Source organism: Microtus oregoni, unplaced genomic scaffold (genome assembly GCF_018167655.1).
Source record: "Microtus oregoni isolate MIOR12 unplaced genomic scaffold, Mior012 000012F_ref0000307, whole genome shotgun sequence".
Classification (NCBI taxonomy): Eukaryota; Metazoa; Chordata; class Mammalia; order Rodentia; family Cricetidae; genus Microtus; species Microtus oregoni.
This window is the reverse complement of record NW_024543071.1, coordinates 6,082,788-6,106,807: the sequence shown is the minus strand read 5'-3', so window position 1 is coordinate 6,106,807 and position 24,020 is coordinate 6,082,788. Positions and strand designations below refer to the sequence as shown.

General features: G+C 42.5%; 1 protein-coding gene across 3 annotated transcripts in view; it reads left to right on the top strand.

Annotated features, from left to right (window-relative positions):
- Positions 1-24,020, top strand: part of Acsl5 (acyl-CoA synthetase long chain family member 5) — a 49,105-nt gene that overhangs the window by 12,707 nt on the left and 12,378 nt on the right. For 2 of the 3 annotated variants that reach the window (XM_041661618.1, XM_041661616.1), the window contains exons 2-11: positions 6,634-6,818; positions 9,977-10,085; positions 17,015-17,079; positions 17,189-17,290; positions 20,129-20,228; positions 21,172-21,350; positions 22,081-22,113; positions 22,196-22,247; positions 22,799-22,872; positions 23,695-23,772. In XM_041661618.1, the coding sequence (XP_041517552.1) occupies positions 6,663-6,818; positions 9,977-10,085; positions 17,015-17,079; positions 17,189-17,290; positions 20,129-20,228; positions 21,172-21,350; positions 22,081-22,113; positions 22,196-22,247; positions 22,799-22,872; positions 23,695-23,772 (948 nt within the window). In that variant the 5' untranslated portion in view covers positions 6,634-6,662. Of the gene's footprint in view, positions 1-6,296; positions 6,425-6,633; positions 6,819-9,976; positions 10,086-17,014; positions 17,080-17,188; positions 17,291-20,128; positions 20,229-21,171; positions 21,351-22,080; positions 22,114-22,195; positions 22,248-22,798; positions 22,873-23,694; positions 23,773-24,020 lie in introns of those variants that run through there. The other variant, XM_041661619.1, reaches the window with a different exon arrangement.

Here is a 24,020-nt window from a genome sequence, read left to right as displayed (position 1 = left end):
AGTTCTCTGAGCCTGGTTTGATGTGTATTATGGACCCACCCTTTCCACCATCTTCCATCTCTAATTCAGTATTTTACTGAAATATTGATGTGAGAGGGTGTGTGTGTGTGTGTGTGTATGTGTACGTACATGCATGTGTGTGTGTGCGCGCGTGTGCGTACATGCATGTGTGTGCGTGCGTGTGTGCGTGCACGTGTGTAAAAGCCAGAAGACAACCTCGTGTGTGTGTGTGTGCGCGCGTGTGCGTACATGCATGTGTGTGTGTGTGTGTGCACGCGTGTGTGTGTGCACGCGTGTGTGCGTGCACGTGTGTGAAAGCCAGAAGACAACCTCGGGTGTGTGTGTGTGCGCGCGTGTGCGTACATGCATGTGTGTATGTGTGTGCGTGTGTGCGTGCACGTGTGTGAAAGCCAGAAGACAACCTCGGGTGTCATTCCTCGAGCACCATCTACCTTGTTTCTTTTTTTGTTTCACTTTTTTCCATCAGGAAGAAGAGTTGGAGTGCAGATTTTCAGCACTAGAATTAAGGGAAAGACTTAAATGAAGGAATACCAAGTACTGGGTTCTCATAGGAGAGTGTCCCCCTGAGCCACTGGGTTTGGTCTGTCTGTCTGTCCCTCTAGGGATCTGTCTATCTGTCTCTCTAAGTATCTATCATCTATCTATCTATCTATCTATCTATCTATCTATCTCTCGGGATCTATCTATCATCTATCTCTCTATGTATCTATCTATCTGTCTCTCCAGGGATCTGTCTGTCTCTCTAGGGATCTATCTGTCATCTATCTATCATCTATCTATCTATCTATCTATCTATCTATCTATCTATCCCTCCCCCTAGGGATCTATCCTCTCTCTCTCTCTCTCTCTCTCTCTCTCTCTCTCTCTCTCGGGATCTGTCTGTCTGTCTGTCTGTCTCTCTAGGGATCTATCTATCTTTTTTTTTTTTGATTAAGGGCATGTGCCACCACTGCCCTGCTTTATCTATTTTTGAGACCCAGTCCTTCACTGACCTAAAACTCACCGACTAGGATAGGCTGGCTTGCCCATGAACTGCAGAGATCTACCCGTCTCTCCCTTTTGTCTCTTTGATACTAGGATGCAGTCATGCCTACTTTATTTTTTTAATGTAGGGTCTGGGATTTGACTCAGGACCTCATGTCTGTATAGCAAGTACTGTAGCAACCCAGCTGTCCCTCCAGCCCAGCTGCTGTGAAAACAAGACAAGTGTCTCACTACATAGTCCAGGCATGTCTGGAACTTATATCCCCCTTGTCCTGGTTTCCTAAATACTTGTATCATCTCAGCTGTGTGCCACGGTGAATGACTTTTCTGTGGTCTAAGATCTGAGAAAGTGGGTTAACCGAAATGATTTAGAACAGATTATCTTTAACTGGAAGACTAGCTAGTTATTCAGCTTAGCGTTTACCAGAAGCTCAGCACGGTGTAGATGCAGGAGGCACAGGAGGAATGAAACCAAGCCCCTGCTTGAAGAAGGAGGTTATCTCGGAAGGATGGTGGGTAACAGGGCTGGGCCTGTTTCACGTGGGGACCAGCACTAGAAGGAAGGGTGGCCTGTGCCCGAGAGGAGAAGCAGCGTTAAACAGGGCAAGGAGGGGGTGGCTGAGGTGACTCCAGAGCCATGAGCAGTGCACAGTCCTATCATCAGAACTGGGGGAGCAGCAGGCAGTGAGATGAGCAGTGCACAGTCCTATCTTCAGAACTGGGGGAGCAGCAGGCAGTGAGATGAGCAGTGCACAGTCCTATCTTCAGAACTGGGGGAGCAGCAGGCAGTGAGATGAGCAGTGCACAGTCCTATCAATCATCAGAACTGGGGGAGCAGCAGGCAGTGAGATGAGCAGTGCACAGTCCTATCAATCATCAGAACTGGGGGAGCAGCAGGCAGTGAGATGAGCAGTGCACAGTCCTATCAATCATCAGAACTGGGGGAGCAGCAGGCAGTGAGATGAGCAGTGCACAGTCCTATCATCAGAACTGGGGGAGCAGCAGGCAGTGAGATGAGCAGTGCACAGTCCTATCATCAGAACTGGGGGAGCAGCAGGCAGTGAGATGAGCAGTGCACAGTCCTATCAATCATCAGAACTGGGGGAGCAGCAGGCAGTGAGATGAGCAGTGCACAGTCCTATCAATCATCAGAACTGGGGGAGCAGCAGGCAGTGAGATGAGCAGTGCACAGTCCTATCAATCATCAGAACTGGGGGAGCAGCAGGCAGTGAGATGAGCAGTGCACAGTCCTATCAATCATCAGAACTGGGCGAGCAGCAGGCAGTGAGATGAGCAGTGCACAGTCCTATCAATCATCAGAACTGGGGGAGCAGCAGGCAGTGAGATGAGCAGTGCACAGTCCTATCATCAGAACTGGGGGAGCAGCAGGCAGTGAGATGAGCAGTGCACAGTCCTATCATCAGAACTGGGGGAGCAGCAGGCAGTGAGATGAGCAGTGCACAGTCCTATCAATCATCAGAACTGGGGGAGCAGCAGGCAGTGAGATGAGCAGTGCACAGTCCTATCAATCATCAGAACTGGGGGAGCAGCAGGCAGTGAGATGAGCAGTGCACAGTCCTATCAATCATCAGAACTGGGGGAGCAGCAGGCAGTGAGATGAGCAGTGCACAGTCCTATCAATCATCAGAACTGGGGGAGCAGCAGGCAGTGAGATGAGCAGTGCACAGTCCTATCAATCATCAGAACTGGGCGAGCAGCAGGCAGTGAGATGAGCAGTGCACAGTCCTATCAATCATCAGAACTGGGGGAGCAGCAGGCAGTGAGATGAGCAGTGCACAGTCCTATCATCAGAACTGGGGGAGCAGCAGGCAGTGAGATGAGCAGTGCACAGTCCTATCATCAGAACTGGGGGAGCAGCAGGCAGTGAGATGAGCAGTGCACAGTCCTATCATCAGAACTGGGGGAGCAGCAGGCAGTGAGATGAGCAGTGCACAGTCCTATCAATCATCAGAACTGGGGGAGCAGCAGGCAGTGAGATGAGCAGTGCACAGTCCTATCAATCATCAGAACTGGGGGAGCAGCAGGCAGTGAGATGAGCGAGTGCATAGGCTAACGGATGTGAAGTAAGGGTCTGGACAGTCTAGTGGTATAACAAGGACACTCTTTTAAAAATTCAGATTATTATGATGGCCTTATGTATGTGTATGTGTGTGTTTATCTGTGAGTGAATGCCATGTGTGTGTGCAGGCATCTGTGGAGGCCGGAAGAGGGCATCAGATCCTTGAGGCTGGAGTTATAGGGAGTTGCGAGCCCTTGCCACGCTATAGATGCTAAGAAACAAACTCTGGGTATCCACAAGAACAGGTTTCTTAACCACTGAGCCATCTCTCCAGACCCCCAAATACAGTCTATGATTCTTTAATTTTAAAAATGATTTTGTGCTGCTAGGACTCTAACCCAGGCCCCTGCACAAAAATAAAATATATTACAAGAAAGAGACTATCGCGTGCGCGCGGGGGGGGGGGGGGGGGGGGGGGATTAGCCTATAGAGTCAACCCAGAAGCTAGAGGGACAGTGTAGAGAAGGGCTCACTCCCAGGACTTAAGAATTTCATTCAAACACAGTGAAACTTAATGAATAAACCTCAGCGGATGAGGATGCCGTGGTTACCATTCTAGCTCCTGACTCTACAAACGCTCCCAGGCGTGCTCAAATGAACCAGGGGAAAGCCACCACCCCCCTTGTCCTGGGTCCTGTGTGAAACAAACTGCATTTGGGGTCCAGTCACCTCAGGAATCCCCTGCAAGCACTGGTGCGGTGGCATTTGCTCTTTGCTTTACTGCCACGCCTCTGTGGGAAGAAATTCGGGAGAAGCGTGATCACGTTAACAGAAGAGGAAAAAAGGTGTGTGTCCTGCTGCGCCTGGAGTTTCAGATCCAGGCTGTCTACAGAGAGAGAGAGAGAGAGAGAGAGAGAGAGAGAGAGAGAGAGAGAGAGAGAGAGAGAGAGAGAGAGAGAGAGAGAGACATTGTACACAAGGACACCCCAACCGGACCCCTCATTTTCGACCCGTGGGGCATCAGTATGGCTCTCCCCGTACCCAGCACGGGCATTTGCCAGGGCCCTCGCCTCCTGTGCTGTAAGCCACTCATTTCCCCGCTGGGTTCACGTCTGGGACGTTGTGAAACGCTCCTCCTGCTGCTGCTCACAAGCTTCCTGGGTCAATGCTGCCGCCGAGGTTTGGATTTTGCCCTCTGTGGGGTCAGGGCAACATTTAAGAGGGGACATGTTCTTATCGATCTCTTTTAAAGCTCCCCACTCATTAAAACTGAGGTTTTATGATATCTTAGTCTTGTGGGTTATCTAAGGAGGAAAAATTTAACAACCTGGTGACTCTGGGCCCATGTGACTATGTGGTAACAATTAGCTGTGATTGACAGCATCTGCCCCTCTTGAGACAAGTCAGGGATTCCCAGTCTCCTTTCTCCCAGTGGTTTACCTACAGGCCCTTGGCCCTCCCTCCCCTTTTCCACCCTTACCCCACCCCACCACCACTGGACAGAAACTTTCTTTAGACCATACTTTGAAGACAGTGTTTGTAAGTCTCCCATTTAAGGTCAGCTTGCCATTGAGAAGAGATGGCAACATTCTCAGAGTCACAAGCGTGTCCCCACAGTTGAAGGAGGTCAGGTAGGACTTGGGGCAGAGGGAGAAAGCCCAAGTGGTAAGATTCAGCTGGGATAACAGCAGTGCCTGAGCCCCACGAGAAGGCTGGGGGCAGGTGGGGACAAGACTAAGTAGATTTCTTATTGGCTCTGCTACATGCTGCCAAAGCCACAGTTTTCCCGGGGCCACCTCCCTTTCTTCCTGTGTTGGAATGGCTGTCCTAAAAATGGTGCCCTACCTGGCTGCTGACACACTTTGATTCCTGGAGTGGCGCATGGCTGTCCAAGCCCAGGCAGAGCTGAAGTTCTAAGCCCCAGCTGTCAGAACCCTGCCAGGGAATCACAATAGTTCCTTATTGTTTCACAACTCGGCTAGCTGATCTCTGGCTCCTGTTTCTCTTTGATTTTATTTTCTACCCCAACTTCGATGTAGAGAACACAGAGCTAGAGAACTGTTGCTTGACCAATGGGCGTTGGTTTTCCTCCAGAAAATGGAAAGAAACCACTCCACAGTCAGACAATGGACCGACCCATGAGAACAGTGACCCAGAATTCTCTCTTGCATTTGTTCTTGCCCCCACCCCAAGTTTTATGACTTTTCATGGACTAGAATGAAGAGTCGCCTTTGTTGAAGAAGGTTCCACATGTCAAATAACGGCAACTGCCATAAAAACTCTAACTACAAATAGCTAAGACCATGATCTGATAAAACTTACTGGGCTTGTGTTGCCCCTTTGATTTCGAGTAGGATCAGTTTGGCCTGAACTCTGAAATGCCGCAGTCATGTATTGCCATCAAGTTGGAAGGACGCAGATCTGGGACTTCCTTTGCTGTGATCTGTAAGGCCCCAGATATTTGATCTTGAGTCCTGAGCCTAGAAATGATAAGAAAACAAGGTATATGCGTCTAGCTTTTCCTAGAGAAGGCACACTGAAAACCGGGGGGGGGGGGGGGGGGTGGATTTGCAGAAGCCGCTGCACCCTTAGAAGCTTCTCTGTTGTCGTTTGTGAAATGGTGCTTCGTGGCATTGGTGTCCACCTTGGCTCATCGCTAGGCATAGTCAGTATTGGCTACTATTAGCCTAACCACGTCTGAAAGTTATGAGGGGACAGGAATAAGGATGGCTCCCTTATGGGGATGCTCTTGGGGCTTTCTAGTAGCTGGGAGCAGAGTGTGGCTGGAAATGGTAGGAAAAGCTGGGAAAGAGGAAACCTGGGGTTGCTTCAGTCCCTTTAAGAACCTTTCCTGGCCCAAATTCTTATCCGTCCATCGTATGTTGAGTACATTCTGGACTGCCTTTTTCTGTACTTCAAATGTTTATCTCAGGGGAAAAATGCTTCCTCGGAGCCTCTAAGTTGGAGGTGGGGTGGGATACTGGACACAGGAGGTTGTACTGCTGTTAATTTTGGTGACCCTCTTGGTGCTTCAAAACAGAAAGTAGCCGGCAGAGCCTATCTGGCCAGCAGGAAATGTCTTTCGTGCACAATGATTGACTTGTGAGACCTGTGACGTCACCTCTGCAGAGGTTCCTTCTGTTCAGTGTATGCCAAGGGAAGTCCAGACGGAAGAGCTGGTCTCTGCCTGAGCAGGGAAAGCTGTCTGGCACACTACCCTGCTAGCATATACTGGGTGCCAAGGCGGCCTTCTAGGCTCTTTGGGCCACAAATAAAGAGGCAGTTGGTTCTCACAGTTGAGAAATGATTAACTTGTCTTCTTTGATCCTTTTTGCCTTGTGTGAGGACGGTCAAGTGGCCAGGGTGGAGAACGCTTCCATTATTTTCGACATTGCTAAGGTAAACAGTGCAAGAAATCCTAGAGAGGCCTAGCGCTATTTGGAGAGTCTGAGTGTGTGTGTGTGTGTGTGTGTGTGTGTGTGTGAGAGAGAGAGAGAGAGAGAGAGAGTGTCTGTGTGTACATGTGTGCACCTCTGTAAACAGAACTACTGAGTAAAGAAAAATACACCCACTTCCTTTAACTTTTTCCTTCTTTCTCTTTTTTTAAGGTCTGAATTTCCTGTTGCTGTTCACAAAGATGCTTTTTATTTTTAACTTCTTGTTTTCCCCACTTCCGACTCCGGCCCTAATCTGCCTCCTGACGTTTGGAACGGCCATCTTCCTGTGGCTGATCAACAGGCCTCAGCCAGTCTTACCTCTCATTGACCTGGACAACCAGTCTGTGGGGATTGAGGTAATGCTCCCATCATCTTCAACTTGTCAGCTTGACTGAACTCAAACTGCAGTTCAAAATCTGGGCGTAGCACATGAGCGGGAAGACTGTGAGAAAGTGAACCTCCACTCTTCAAATGTAAATTTCTTCTTCTAGCAAATTCCCTTGAAACAAAATTTTAAAGAGTACTAGAGCCTTAAGGTGACAGTGGTCTAGATCACGGGTTCAAACTATTCCCTTTCTTCGCAGATGGAAAGCTGAGGATAGTACTCAAATCTTTAGATGGATCAATTATTCATAAAGGGCAGTTATATATGTCCTTTGAAGCCTAAAATAATTACTGTCTAGCTGTTTGGAGAGACACTTTGCTAGAACCAGCTGCATGGAAACACCCAGGTTTGGGAACGGGAAAGAAGTTGTTTTCTTGAGTTCTGAGTTTCTGTTAATGCTCACCAACACTGGCGCGAGTTGAACAGGTTCATTCCTCTGTTTTACACATGGATGCTCAGCTCCCTCCTGCCCTCTGAGAGAAAGTTCCAAGGATGTCTTCCCTAGCTTTTCTCCCCCCCCCCCACCAAGGGGGGCACCATCCATTTTCATCCTATTCCCCTTCAGAGTAAAGAGAATCCTTCTCATGGCCAGGGGGCCCCTCCTGCCCTTTTCATAGTTTTCCTTCCCCTGCCCCATTTCTAATGGATTTCACACTTCTATCTTGAAACGCCTCCATCTTCTGAATGCCCTTCAGTGAAGCACCTCTTTGTGCCCAGGGAAGTCAACCTCGCTCATTTAGGTTCCTCCCTCTCTTCTTTGTAGTGTTTGCTTTCACCCTTTGACTCCCCTACAGCAAGGACACCTCTGTAAGGAGAGGGCACAAATTGTGTAGGTTTTATGAGTTGTATGTGTCTGTTACAACCACTTCATGCTGTGATAAACTGAAGGCAACAGCAACATGTAAATAATGAGCAGCTGGACTGTGTTCAATAAAACTTTATTCATAAAAACAAAGGCAGGCCAGATTCAGACAGTTGTCTGCCAACTCTAAGACATCTGCTTTTGCTAGTGAAATGCTCAGTAGACAGAGATGCTTGTTCAGTAGGCTGGTGGTCTGAGCTCATCCAGTGAAAGGATGCCCCCATACATGTGACATGGAACGCACACCTAGACATTATTCCAACAAAGTACATGTATCCTTGTGCTCAAGTGTACACATGCACATGCACACAATACATGTACTCACATGTACACATGCAAAGGCCTACACAAATACACGTACTCTCATGTATAGGCTCACACACATGTAAGATATATGACCATACTGCAACTTTGAGGTTTAGGATATTGACTGAGGGGCTGCTGAGATGCTCAGTTGGTAGAGGTGCTTACTCTCTGAGTTCAATCCCCTGGGGCCTGAATTGAAAAAAAAAAAGAAAGAAAAGAGAAGGAAAAAGAAAGAAAAAGGAAGGAGGGAGCTGAAAGCAGAGCTGTAGGAGTGGCAGTGGGGAGACCCAGAAGAGTGCACCAGGCCAGAGCTGAGAGAAGTATGTGAGACAGGTGCCCAGGCTAGTGCCCTGTTGCAGGGTCTAGGAGCCGGAGAGACACCAACAGGCATGGCATAAACAAGGGGAAGAATTATTGGAGCATGTGGAAGGGAGAAGACGCTGAGAAGACAGACCCTAGAATTTGGGGAGGCCGAAGTCCTCAGAAGGGAACTCATATATGCCAGTCCTGGGTTTCGATGCCATATGAATGAAAAAAAAAAAAAGGAGGACATGTCTGCTCCTCCTAGGTATGGTGGAGAAGATTTGTTGTAGACAAAAGGAAAGGGCATAGCCAGAGGCGGGGACATCTGGAAGAGTCCAGGGTGAACATGACCCTAGCTAGCCACATGAGGACAGGAAGAGAAGAGAGGGGAGAGAGGAGAGCTGAGGGGTGGGAGAAGGCGGGGGAGCAGGGGTAAAGGGTAGACAAAAAGGGCTCAGTAACCAAAAATGCCTGGATTGTATAGGAAAGGACAAGCCCAGCTTCTTGGCTGGAGAAGTTTAGGGTAGGGGCCAGGTTATGCCAACCATACCATGTAACACTGAGGGATGTTGGGAGTATCTGCGGTCAGGTCTGATTTGATTTGTTAAACAGGCACTTTACCCATTCGTCCCAGGTTTGAGATCTAGCAGGGCCCACATCAGGTAGAAAGTGAGAACCTACTCCAAGTTGCCTCTGAACTCCACAGTATGCTATGGTACACATGCCAACATATATACACATGCATGCAATAAATAAATAAAACATTAATTTTTTTCATTGTCTGAGCTTGGAAGGAAGGGCTCATGGGGGCTGTGCCAGGCTTCCCCTTGGAGAACTATCATTGTTGGAAGCAGCTATTGTATTGAACTTGGAATATTCAGTGATGTAGCCACTGGCAAGTTCCCTACAACCCACTGGATTGTTCTTCATTCATACTCAAGTGGACTCTGTCAGGTCCAAAGGAAACTCCAATATCCCAGACTCCAAAAGGCCATCGTGGACTATAGGAGACTTGTGAAACCAGTTCCCTTCTGCCAAAGGCCTGACTTTTCCTCAGCACTGGCAGAAGGGACAGATGGTTATCTGTGATGCTATTAGCATACCAAAGCCCAAGCTGGCCTCCAGGATCCCTCACTGTCCAAAGTGCATGCTGGGCTCTCAGTCCTTCTTACCCTACGCTTCCTCCATCTCACAGGCTTCCCTTCCTCCATGTTCCTCATAATTCAGCTTTCCTGATATATTCCCTTTGTCTCTCTCTCTCTCTCTAAAGCCTCTCCTCTCATGGCCAGCTCCAGTCTGCCTGCCATGTTCATCTACTTTCTCTCTCCACTCTGGACTCTTCTCTCTCTCTCTCTCTCTCTCTCTCTTTCTCATCTACAATAAAACCTTTCACCTTAACCTTACCACGATACAGATTCCCAGCCCCTATGAAAGTGGGAGGAGGGATTGTTGGGAGAAGGGGGAGAGGTGGGAGTGGGAAGGGCCAGAGAGGGTGAGGGGGCATATATGTTTCAATGATCAAATTTAATTTTAAAAGTTGACTGAAGAAGGAAATATCCCTGTGACTTCAGAAGTCAGCAATCAGGATATCTGCCATAAAGTTTCAGGGAGAACAGAGAGGAGGCCAGACTTTGCCTAAACTTGGTCCTGTGTCCTAGGGAGGAGCACGGAGAGGTGCATTCCAGAAGAACAATCACCTAATCCTTAATTACTTCTCTGATGCCACGACGGTGTATGAAATTTTTCAAAGAGGACTCGCTGTGTCTGGTAAGCCTGGCCTTGTCTGTAAGAAAGCCCAGCAGGCTCTGGGTCACCCTGCTCCTCCATGTCTGCCTTCTAAAGCTCCGGCAATGTGAAGGTTGTGGCCCACAAAGATCTACCGTGTACCTAGCAGCATAAAGCACCCTATCAGAATGAGGGCTACTGGAAGGCATGCAGAACTCCCTTCTTCCACATCAGGTTTCAACACACTCTGTACCAACAAAAGAAGAAGCCTCCCTACCCAGGCATGGACCAGTGTTGTGTACACAGGTGTTTGGAGAGGCTCACTACACATTGCATTTGTTTAAGAACTTTTCATAATGTGTTTCCTGGCAGTCAATACACATAAACAGCCCAAGCCAGTATTAACTGCATCATGCTTTTGGTCCTGCCATCATGTTATCCCTGGGCCTTGAAAAAAAGAATCAAATAGGCTTTGTGAAGTTTATTTGGAACAAATGAAGTCTTGATAATGTCTCATGCTGTTGAACCCAGGGCTAGGCACCCACATTTCCTTTCTGAACTGCCTGTCTTACAGCGTTCTCTCTCTCTCTCTCTCTCTCTCTCTCTCTCTCTCTCTCTCTCTCCTTCCCTCCCTCAGCAGCATTTTGCCTGGCATCAGTCTGCCTATATGGCAGTTATTTCTCCCTCCCTTTCCATGTATCCTGTCCCTACCTCCTGCTCCCTAATAAATAACCAACAGCAACTTCTCAAATAACTGACTCAGAGACTAAATATAAATTATAACTGCTTGGCTGACAGCACGGGCTTGTTATTAGCCAACTCTTACATTTAAAATAACCCATATTTCTTATCTATGCTTTAACATGTGGCTCATGGCTTGTTACCTCTTTTTCTACATATCCTGCTTCCTAAGTGGCTGCTGTCTCCTCTGACCCTGCCCTTCCTCATCCCATCATTCTCACCTTGGCTTTCCCACCTAACTTCATTCTGTTCAGCTACTGGCCAGCCAGCTTGTTTATTTAATCAACCATAGTGACATATATTCACACAGTGTACAGAGAATTATTCCACAGCATTTCCCCCTTTTTGTCTAATTAAAAGGGAAGGTTTTAACTTTAACATAATAAAATTATATACAACAAAAACAGTTATCAAGTAAGAATTACAGTTACACTATCCAATCTATTTTCATTTTTGCAAACTTAAAGAAAATACTATTATCTATCTTACCTTTTTGAGTCTAAAGTTTTATTTCTAATTTAGCTTTTATCATAACTAAGGAAAACTATAACTGTCTAGTCTTCAACTCCATCAAAGATCCCAGAAGGGTATAATGTTACCTAATGGCAGGACCTCAGGCTGTCTAGACAATCACCCTAAGTTCCTCTATGCAATCTTAGGGCATCCAACTCTGGCCTACAGGCCTAGTATATCTTACAGACTTTCCCGTGTGGCAGAGAATTCTGAAAGACTGTTCTACCTTAATTTGGCAAAGTTCAGCAGTCATCTTTTTTGTGTCCTACTGGTCCAATTTAGACAGTATCTACCAGCAATTGAGCCAAGGACAATTTCTTTGCTCACATGGGTAGTTTTTGCCATAAAGAAAACAAGCTCCTTATGCCACAAAGAAAACAAACATCATCTTTGTTGAAATAGAATGGTGCTGCCAGGAGCATATATGTCTCTCTGTCACAAAAAGCCTTAGGCTATTAAAAATATTAAATGACATATTCTGTAGGTCTTTGAAATGTTTGAAGACTGTCTATCTGAATATGTATCTGTGTAAGACCTTGAAACATACCTAACATGACTATAAGTTTTATTAGTATAGATTAACTGTATTTCTTAAGTATACATCCCATTTTTGTGGCTTTTTTTTCAAGACAGAGTTTCTCTGTAGCTTTGGAGCCTGTCCTGGAACTAGTTCTTATAGATCAGATTGGCCTCAAACTCACAGAGATCCACCTGCCTCTGGGTCCTGAGTGCTGGGATTAATGGCGTGTGCCACACTTAATTTTACATTATAAACATAATACCTTAAACAAGAGCAGAAATATATATATATATATATTAACAAAATTAACTTTAAATTTGTATCAGTAAATATATATATGTATATATATATATATATATAAACAAAATTAACTTTAAATTTGTATCAGTAAACCAAAATCCATGCCAATGTAAAATATTTAAGATTAATGATTGTTCTTTGGGTTAAAGTAGATTCAATCAATAATCTACCCCTTTATTCTATCATTTCTATATCCCCCTTTTCTTTTTAGAATGAGATCCCGGAATGTAATTTTCTTTGTTTAGCTTTTTTTCTTACCATTACCAATAATAACATGTAAACCTCTTAATGACAATAAATAACCCCTTAAATGAGGATAAATAAGCATAACCATCATTTTAGAATGTGGGCATAGTTCTCTAGACTGCTTTCTGTTGTTTGAGGGTGCTAGTAATCTTTGGATCCTGGGAAAATTTAGTATAATGGTTAAGCCTTGGCTGTAGTATTCAGTAAGGTTGGATTATCTCAGCCAGCATCCTTAAAGCTGTCATAGATGTTGGATCATCTGGGCCACCCATTTTTATTGGTGTTTGGTCCCCTGTTCTGAAAATACATAAATTTTAAAGGTAACATATATCTGCATTAATACAAGTATACACTGAACATTGTACACAAGTCAGCCAAAGATGATTTTTTGTATTATGTTTAAGCAGGTAAAATACATATCTGTGTTTTGTAGTTTTTTTAGATTTATTTCTTTATGTTTGTAGTCAGATTTTTCAGGGGGGGGTCTTCCTTGATCAAAGTTGATGCATATTAATCTAAAATGAGTCCTTAGCCTCTCATTACCTGTGGAAATAAAAGCATAACCTCTCCCCCAAAGTAATACATTTTATGACTTAAATTTTGAAGTCAAGATATTTTTAAAATATATAGGTTGGCTGAATCTAGCAGTTTTTACAATCCAGTGTGTCTTTGTAGCCAAGAAATTGAAAGACAATACAATAACATACACAATCTAGATTTTTAGTGAATTTCCCATCTTTATTTGGCTTGTTAGATTTTTTTTATTACTCTGTTTGTTTTTTAAGAACTTTACCCTTTTTCTTTCTCAAGACTACATATATTTTTAAACACACTGTAGCCTGTTTAGAGTTTTTTTTCCATATGACTGTCTCTATTGTGTATCTGTAATCCTGTTCTGTCTGTATAGGCAAAAATTAAACTACTATGTAAGATAGATCATGGTATACTGGTGCTGGTTCCTCCCCCTCAGTTCCCTGAGAGCCTATTTCTCATGGCAGAGGTAACTTTATCACCAGGTCTAGCTACCCCAACTCTAGGACATTTCTGAGTCAACACTGTCACCGAGCATGGTGTTACCCATTGCTCATAGATCCCATTCAAGTGTCTGGCAGCTCAAAAGAGCCACCCAGCTTCTGGTAGTAAGTCAGAAAGCAGTCTCTTAAAGGAAATGTGCCTTTGCTCACCACCAGCAAACAGCCCACCCAAGAAAAGGTGGTTACAAGCTGTGTTTGACTCCATGTTTGTGTTTAGAATACTTTCCCAAGCTCTCTCAGGTTTTATGTGGATGTAGTTATACCACTTTGGAACATCATATATAGGCAGTCATTTCTTTCCCACAGCTGCTCTCAAATAATTGCTCAGAGACTTAATATTAATTACAAATGCTCATCCAAGGCTTGTTGTTAGCTAACTCTTACACTTAGATTAACCATATTTCTTATCTATGCTTTGTCATGTAGTTTGGTACCTTTTCTCAGTACCGCATGCCCGTTTTGTTCTCTTTGTGTCTACTGATGACTCTCTCACTCCACCCTCCTGTTGACAGAGGTTTCTGTTCTGCCCAGTCCTACAGCCATTCAGTCCCAAAGAAACACATAGAGGCTTACATTAATTATAAACTGGTTGGCCTATTAGCTCAGGCTTCTTATTAACTCTTATATCTTATGTTAGTTCATAGTTTTTGTCTGTGTTAGCTATGTGGCTTGATACCTTTGTCAGTGAGGCATTCTCATCTTGCTTTCTCTGAGTCTTGGTAATAACTACAGACTTAGCCTTTCCTCTTCCCAGAATTCTCCTATTCTGGTCTCCCCACCTCTCCTTACTGCCTAGTCACCCTGCCTGTACTTCCTGTTCCTGTTTGGCTACTGGCTAATCAGTGTTTTATTAAATCAATACAAGTGACAAATCCTTGCAGGGTACAAGACCATTGTCCCATAGCACCCTTCTTCATCCCAGTGTCCTCAGTTTGGTTTTCCCGCCTAACTTTATCCTGACTTGCTATAGGCCAGTCAGATTCTTTACTAATCAATGAGAGTAATATTCACAATGTACAGAAGGATTATTCCACAGCATTACTTCCTTTCAAAATTGCCTATCTTACAGCTCTCTTCCTTTTCATGAGCCTGGCATCAGTCTGCCTGTGTGGCAGTTATCTCTCCCTCCCTTTCCATGTATCAATGACCAAGGCAGTAGCCAACCCCCAAGAGGAACTAACTATACAATAGCTACTGCATGTACTTTATTTATGCAACAGCCAATTACTAGCTAATTACTGCTACTGTGCTTATTCAAGATTAGGGAATGGAGACTCCAGGGTTCAAGGACATTCGCAAGGTCAAAGAAGTAGAAAAGGTTGAGGTTAATACTTAAGCTTATGTCTGTTAAGTTGCAGTTAGATTCTATTAGATAGATCGTTCAATATTTTAACAAAAATGGTTACTCTTCCATCAGAAAGATTTCTTTTATCTTTTAGCCCTTTAAAAATTATTTACTTGTTTTTAATTTTCATTGTGTATATTCACTGTACATGATACTGTTACATAAGGGCACTTTCACTTAAGTATATAATGTATAAGCACACCCCACCATTCTCCCTAGAATAAAGTACAGAGTTCAGTTCCTCATAAAATAAAAATAAAATGACCACATGACTCAGCTACAGTATTCCTGAGTATTTACCCAGAGGGCTCCAAGTCAGCATATCACAGAGACTCCTTCATGTCAATATTTATTGCAGTAGCATTGCAATAGCTAAGGTATGGAACCAACCTAGGTGTCTAAGAATAGAAGAATGAAGAATGGATTAAGGAAAATTAAGGAAATGTGGTATACATTCATACATAAATACACACATAATATATACACTTTTTTCTTTATGATAGTAAACTTCTAAAATGACTTTAGATATTATTTGAAATGTAGACTTGGCATATTTTCAATGCATGCTATACAAGCATGTACATGAGCATTTATACCAACTTTCCATAAAGGAATAATTGCATGGGAAGAACACAAAAGTATGCTCACAGGTAAATTCTTAAATATTATTTTATGAGATGCAACTAACTGAGTATTTCCTTCTACCAAAGATTTTAGTGCAAAAGACATTTTGCACTGTAAGCACTGCAATATTTATGGAAAATATATATATGTCAATTCAAGTTTATTGTGTATAATGACGAAGACAGAGAGTCAATAAAACAATAATAAAAAATTAAACTGAGAATTGAAGATAATAGTGCACTTGTGTACTCGCTAATGTCAACTTGGCATAACCTGGAGCTGTCTGAGAGGCAGAACCTCATTTGAGAAAATACCTTTGAAAGATTGGGCTGTAGGCAAGCCTATAGGCCACTTTCTTAGTTAGTGATGCGGGAGAGCTCAGCTCATGATGGGTGCTACCATCCCTGGGCTGGTGGTCCTGGGTTCTGTATGAAAGCAGGCTGAGCAAGCCAGGGGAAGCAAGCCAATAAGAAGCACCCTTGTGTGGCCTCTGCATCAGCTCCTGCCTCCAGGTTCCTGCCCTGTTTGAGTTTGGACCTTGACTTCCCTCAGAGATGGAAACGTAAGTGAAAGAAGCTCTTTCACCCCAAAGTTGCTTCTGGTCATGGTGTTTCATCACAGCAATGGAAACCCTTCCTAAGACAACTTGCTAAACTTACATGCCTATTTTCACCATAATTTTCTTTTTTTGCGCAGCGTGTATATATATACAAGACTATATTTCGATAAGCACATATTGCCCACTGTCTACACAAAGACATACCTATTAGCTTTAAACTTAGAGCAGATCCCATGCTATGACTTTTAAAGTGCACAATGCACTGTTCAAATACGGTTTATCAAGCATTATGATTATTTTAACCTTAGAAAAGAATGAAGTTGTGTTGTTTGCAGTTGAGGTCCCCTCTTCTCAGATGACTCTAGCTTGTGTCAAGTTGACAAAAAATTGACCAACTCTTTTATTTCATATTAAGAAACACTGTTTAAGGGACTATTCTAAATTGAAATGATAAATTTGACAATATTTGCCATAACATTATTTAGAGGGACTCAGGAATTTGGAACTATTATACAAATCCATAATGAAATAAAGTCAGCTACTGGGGAGTCCTCCATCAGATGGCTATTGGAATCTCTACAGAGAAAAAAGTAGCATGGAAATGTTTATACCAAATTGGGGAAGGAAGCACAGAACCAAATTTCTCTGTTCATTCCAAAAATTTGTAGAGTACATCTGTGTAAAACCATGTATAAAAACAATAGAAAGACATAGTATTAATAATGGGATAATAAGAATGATGATATTTTGATTTTTGTTATTAGCATAATTTTAATTAGAGATGCTCAATTTTTTCTCTCTCTCATTTAATACAGGCTATTTGTATTTATTTGTTCATGTTCCATGGGCTGATGCATATTGGTGGCCTGAATGCCTGTATTATTTCGATACCATGGAATCAGTACTGAACAACCCTATTTGTAATATTTCCTAAATACTTGGCCTTATTTCCAGGACAGCAGAGAAATTCAGATTCTTGCTAGATTTACCCTTTGTGTCTTTGCCTCTTCTGGGTACTCTTATCTTGTCTGGTTCAAACAATTTGCAGTTAGACTAGAGCTGATTTGCTTTGAATATTGTATGTTTTAGACAATGGACCTTGCCTGGGATACAGAAAACCAAACCAGCCCTACAGATGGATATCCTACAAACAGGCAAGTAAAGGTCAAGCTTTAGGAAAATGCCTTTGCTGCTGTACCATAAACTGCTTTGATCTCTTTTTATCTTGGCCTCCTCTTCCTGACCTTTTATTCTCTCTCCTAGGTGTCTGATCGAGCAGAGTACCTGGGCTCCTGTCTTGTGCATAAAGGATACAAACCATCACAGGACCAATTTGTTGGCATCTTTGCTCAAAATAGACCAGAGGTATCATGGTGATGCTAAGTAAATGAAATGATATCCCCCAATCCAGCATTCTGACACTTGTTGATAACTTACCAAAGCTATTTAAAGATTCCATACTATTCTTCTAGTGAGAAAGAATTGGGCTTGAGAGTTTCCTTAAATCCCTGCCGAAAGTCTGAGTGGTTGGACTTGCATTTTCTATTTCTGTGTGGGTCATTTTAAGTCAGTCTGATTTTCATATGGGGAAAGACAGTATGAGTTGTGACTAAACACAGTCTTGAAGGTGTTGAAGAAGAGGATGAATCAGTGTTAGAACCAGAGTTTGTGCTTTGCGCTTGACCTGGTAGACCAAGGCATATATGGCGTCTGGCCATCACCATCTTTCCATAGGGCTGGAAGCAGATGCTATACACTAAGATGATTGGAAATACTCTTACTCTCATGTTACAATAAAATCACTAGCCTCAACATCCTCAGGAGGAGAATTTGGGGGGGGGGCATGCATTTACTAGAGCCAGTTGCATTAGTTTGATTTTTAATTTAATTGTGAAAAATATTGTGTACCCCAGTTTGGGAGCTCTAAGAAGAACATGTGACCTTATTCTAATTTGAGAACTTAACATCAAACCTGGTGTATTAGTCTTCCAGGGCTGCCATACTGAAGCATGAGATTAAAGTACCTGCAGTTGAGTTTTTCCTAATGCATCTCCCATTGATGTGCAGGTGGCTGGCCATCTTCTCATTATGCTCTCAGTCTTTCTTTTCTCTGTACACATGTATCCCCGGGGTATCTTATTCATCTCTAGGTTATGAGCATATCCTTATGTCCATATTTAACTGCACAGTCATACTGATAGTTAGGGTTTGAACATGAATTTGAGTGAAGAAAATAGGGATATAGATCAGCCTATAAGACCTAGACTACTATTTAAGGCCAATGACTAGAAGATAATGGTACTACTCTGTAACTGAGGGTTTCTCTTTCCTGCCAGTTTCTGAAGATCCACTCTAAGACTTAATATTAATTTTCAACTGTTTGGTCTATTTGCTAAGGCTTATTACTAACTAGCTCTTACAACTTAAATCAACCCATTTCTATTAGTTTTATTTTATCACGAGGCTGTGGCTTGTTACCTCACATCTTGCTTCTCCAGTGACTGCTGGCATCTCCCATTCTCTTCTTTCTTTTTTCCTGTATCTTTGTTTGGATTTCCTGCCTGGCTGTTGGCCAAATCAACTTTGTTATTAATCAATGAAAATAAAACATATTTACAGCATACAGAGGGGTATCCCACATCATGTCCACTTCTCTGTCTAAACCAAAAGGAAGGTTTTAACTTTAACATAGTAAAATTACATATACAAAACAGGTACCAAGCAAGAATTAGAGTTACAGTATTTAGTCTATTTATATCTGGCAAAATTAAATACTCTATCATCTAGTTAATCTTTGTGAGTCTAAAGATTCATATATAATTTATCTTTATCATAATCTAAGGAAACTATATAATTATAACTGTCTAATCTTCAACTCCCATCAAAGACCCCAGAAGGATATAATATTACCTTAGTAAGCAGGAAGTGCATTGTAAGCAACTTCTAAAATTCTAGAAATGACAGAGACATTTGGCTGCCTGAATAGTCACCCAAAGTTTTTTTGTTATGTTGGAGCATCTATCTTTAACCTACAGACACACAGTATCGGGCAGATTTTTCAGTGAAGCAGGAAATTTGAAGGACTGTCCCACCAATTTGACAAAATTCATCAGTTGCTTTCTTCTGTGTCCTGCAGAATATGTGGCAGACTCATTCATGAAATAGGAAACCTGAAGGATTGTCCTGTTTTGCTTTGGCAAGTTCAGCAGTCAGTTTTCTGTGGGTCCTGTGTGTCCAGTTCATACAACATATTGTCAAGCAGTCTAGGCAAGAGCAGTTTCTTGCCCAAATGGCTAGTCTTACCACATTGAAAGCAAACTCCATAAGGAATTTTTTTCAATGCTAATCATCCTTTTTAAGTAATTGGTGCTGACAGGAGCAGATGTGTTTCACCGTTGAGAAAAGTTTAAGTTCTTAAAACATTTAAATGATAAATTCTATAGGTCTTTGAAGTGTTTGAAGACTATGTATCTATTTGAAATATATCTCTGCATATCTAGAAAACCTAACATGACTATAAGTTTGACTATTATAGTTGACTATAAATTTGTATTTTTCACTATACATTTTTAAATGAGCTGCATAAACATAATACCTTAAACAAGAGTAGAAATATATGTATATATAGGAACTGTATACTTTATCAATAAACCCAAATCCATACCAATGTTAAGTGTTCATCTCTATGTCAGTACTCTCTGTGACATTCTTCAGGCTTGTAAGTGTGTGACCTAAGTGGCATGGTTTTCTCTTTGTTTGTTTCCACTGTATTTAGATGTATTGTTTAACCACTGTATTTAGATGTATTTTTTACCTCTGTGTTCATAACCCACTGCTAGCAGTCCTCTGAAATTCTGTCCAATTTCCTAGGTGCTGAGGCAATCCAAGACAATCTTGACCCTCACACTTGAAAGTGATCTCTGCCTCCCATAGTCTCCATAATGCTTTTCATATCTCTTATGGGTGGACTGGCCACTCTCCTCCTTTGTCTACTGGTCTACCTTAGTGTGCTGGTTGTTTCTGTGCATACCTTAACTCATTTATTTAAATATCCATTATAGCAGAATCAGAAATAGTCCCAATAGCCATTCCTAAAGTTTTTAAAAGCATAAACATATCAAATAAGTATTGGTTAGTTGAATGTCTGAATCAATGTTTTTCAAAGTCATCTTCTATGTCTAAACTTAAACTTTTTCTCTGCAGTGGGTCATCTCTGAGTTGGCCTGTTACACATATTCCATGGTAGCTGTCCCCCTGTATGACACTTTGGGAGCAGAAGCCATCATCTATGTTATCAACAAGGGTAAAACTTTGATATCACATTATAACTTAATTCTTTCTTAATGTGGAGTAATTCTTCAATTTGGTTTTTTTCTTTCTCTTTTCTTATTTTTTTCTGATGTTATAGTACTTAGGATGTCATTTACATGGGAACTACAAAAATTCCTATGAGACCAAGGTATGCCTAGGTAAGAGGTTTAGCAGAATTATTAAAGATGGTGTAGGATAGTAACATGTTTAGAGACAAGACTACCTTAAACACATGGAATAAAAGTCTGCACGCAATAGACTTGCCTAAGTCACAGTACAACTACAGGGTTTTTTCCTTTGAAAACTTAAGTCAATCTATCTAAGCAATATGCACCAATGTGTATGTGAATATATAAATGAAAACTGGCATTGTTAGATAAACATGTCCAAGTTCAACTGGCAAGCAGTATCCCTTTCATATACTTATGGGAGTATTTTTTTGTCTCTGCATTAGTAGACTGAGTAGATTTGTTTGAATAATACATACTTTAGAATTCTCCTATTTGTGAGTATAAGAGTCAGAGGAAATGATGAAATTTAGAATCATAAAGCATTTGCCTACTAAACATTCCATCTGTACTCTGCTTCCTTGTGGGTTGTCTGCTCTGCAAAGCTTATCAGCAGGAATGAGCCCCAACAGAAAGTGTTTGAATGAGTTTTCTTAGACAAAAAGATTCACATAGTTCTAGAAACTAAGCCAGCAATATTGAAAGGGTATGGCTTGCTTCTCAGTTTAACTCATTTTCTTCTCTTTCTTTTTTATAATTAATAGAGTATGCTTGAACTCCGTAAATCTTGTTTGCGGATGTAACAAGATTTATATCTACTGGGGACCTACTGGGTTTGACTTTTAAAGAAATCCCCCCTCCCCTTTGCAAAGAAGTCATGTGTTTGACAGAATACATTGTGACCTCTGACTTGGTTTTTGTTTTTAGCTGACATCTCTGTGGTCATCTGTGATACACCCCAAAAGGCAACATTGCTGATAGAAAACGTAGAAAAGAACCTTACACCAGGCCTGAAGATAGTCATCCTCATGGACCCCTTTGATGATGAACTGACAAGAAGAGGAGAGAATAGTGGGCTTGAGATATTAGCCTTGTCTGAAGCTGAGGTATGACTCACAAATGACTTGCACCTATAGCTGGTGTATCGTTAGGAGCAGCTTGCAGGGCATCTACACAAAGGCATGTGGGCTGTTGTTGACCAGGGATAGCATACAAGACAAAAATCAGACTCAGAAGCTCGAAGAACAGTTTCTTCAAGGTGACTACAGTACTCCTGACAGAGGTGGACATAATTCCTTGGCTGGCTATATATAATTCTAAGTAGAGAATGTATGGATAGAAAGAACTCAAGGATGGTTATAAACCTGGCCCTTGATGTAGGTTGCCTGGTTCACATTCTACTTCTTCATCTATTAGGAAGCACATCCCTCCCTTGCTATAAATGGAGGATTAAAATGGTCCTAATCTCACAGACATGCTGGCAACAGATAAAAGAATTAATGTGTGTTAATTGCTGAGCAAAGTGATTGGCATAGTGTAAATCCTGGCATGTTCATGATTTATGTCAACCAAAAGAGGTTTAATTATGGTTAGATGACTGGACCTTAAGAGAATGGTGAGAAGCTGTGACATCTGAGATTGCCTTCTTTAGATTAGCATTCTTAAGAAACCTGCTTTTCACCGGAGCTTCCATTATCTGTCAGCACTGGCTTATTGACCCAGTCCAGGTTGGAAACTGGGAAGAAAATTAGGGGCAGGAAAAGAGAGAGCTGAGTTTGTCATAAATTTTCCCATCCTCAACAACTCTTTCTTCTTCTTGATTTCCTGTGCATGTAGAATATAGGCAAAGAAAACTTCAAAAAGCCAATGGTAAGTATTCTTCTTGAATTTGAGTTTGGCAATAGTCCACTCTCAGTTCACGGTAGACTAACACCCTGTGCTTCTCTTCCAGCCTCCAAGCCCAGACAACCTAAGTGTCATCTGCTTTACCAGTGGAACTACAGGTCAGTGCCCAGGAGACCTTGAAAGAGCTCCCAGGGAACAGGAAAAAAAGGCTCAGGTCCCTGGAGCATACCCTGCCACTAGCCCTGTCCACAGGTGCTTAAAACCTGAGGCATTTATGAATGAATTTCCAGACAGAAAAACAGAAGCATAAGAAACAGGTTCCATTGAATACACATGGCTATATTCACATGCTATGAGTTTCAGGGGTCTTAAAGATGGTGTCAAAATGTCAGTGTCCCCCTCTACCCTTTCACTGTTTGAGTTCGACATTTCACTAGGATGGTTTCATAGAACATACCCCTGAGATGGTTTCATTCAGCCAGGGTGACTCAGTGATGGTTCTCCACAGATGATGGTGTCCTTGGACTCAACAACATTTGGTAGAAGGTTTAATTGTATTTATTGTGGTTCGTTCTAGTACGCCTGATTTATAAAGTTTATTAGCAGTATTGTTGGGTCTCTAGAACAAAACTGAATTTAGCTTTTTTCAAGGCTAAAGCTTTCCAATTAGCCACAAAGGATCTTTCTCTTCATCTTTGATTTACTACAGGTGACCCCAAAGGAGCTATGATAACCCATCGAAATGTTGTTTCGAACATGTCTGCTTTCCTCAAATTGCTAGAGGTCAGTGTTTTGTCAAAAATGAGGCCCTCACTAAAATGTGAATCAGCTGTAAGATTTTTAGTTATTGAATATAGATGGAGCAGAGGGAGGAAAATATCATTAGAAGTATGTCCTGTGTTTTTCTTCTCACTGTGACTAAATACCCACCCTAAGTTACTTGAGGGAGAAGCGCTTATTTTGGCTTAATGTTTATGAGTTATAGTCTACTGTGAAGGAGAAGGCGTGATACCAGGCAGCTTTGTTTGTGAGGCACGCATAGCTGGGATTCTTCATACCTTGGTGGATGGAGAACCAGTAGACAGGAAGTATGGCTGGGCTATAGTATCTCAAGACCTGCCTCAAGTAATCCACTTCCTTCAGTGAGGCTCCACCTCCTAGAAGTTCCACAGTCTTAGAAAACAGTAGTGCCATCTGAGGACCAAGTGTTTAAACACATGAGCGTTTTGCATGGAAGCCACAATAATGCCCAAGTATGGAAAACACTGACATAGTCTTCAGGACTACATGTCAAGCCTCAGTCTTTCAGGATCCCTGTAAGTCCTTGTATTCCATATAGTTCAAAGCAATTGACGGTTACAGACCATATCAGGTAGTGGGATACACTGAGTACACACGGAGGTGTTTACGTGCTATGAATGTTAAGAATCCTAAAGTTGATGCCAAAATGTCAAATTTTTTTTCTCTACCCGACCACTCTCTCAGTTGGATGGGATGGTTAGAGCCAGCCAGGTTCATCAGAGAAGTGTGCGGATGGTAGTTTTAAAATCTCTATTGGAAGAGAAACTTAACAGCGATCCCGCTTCTTTGTTCCCTCATCTGCAGCCTATCTTCCAACCCAGTCCTGAGGACGTGAGCATATCCTACCTTCCCTTGGCCCACATGTTTGAGAGGGTTGTTCAGGTGAGTGTCCTGTGTGCCTGGTGGGTAGGAAAGAGGATTCCTGACTTGTTGGTTCCACATTTATTCAAAAGTCAGAGTTGCAGTCCAGTCCCGGTCCTTTCTCTAGTGAACCACGCACAGGCAATGCCACTGGACCCTGCATCCTAATCATGGTGGCAGCCTGACTTCCTGAGGTCATTCATGTAGAACTCCGCATGCCTAAGGAGGGTAATACTTCTGACTTCTCAGAGTGCATGCTGTCTGTCTTT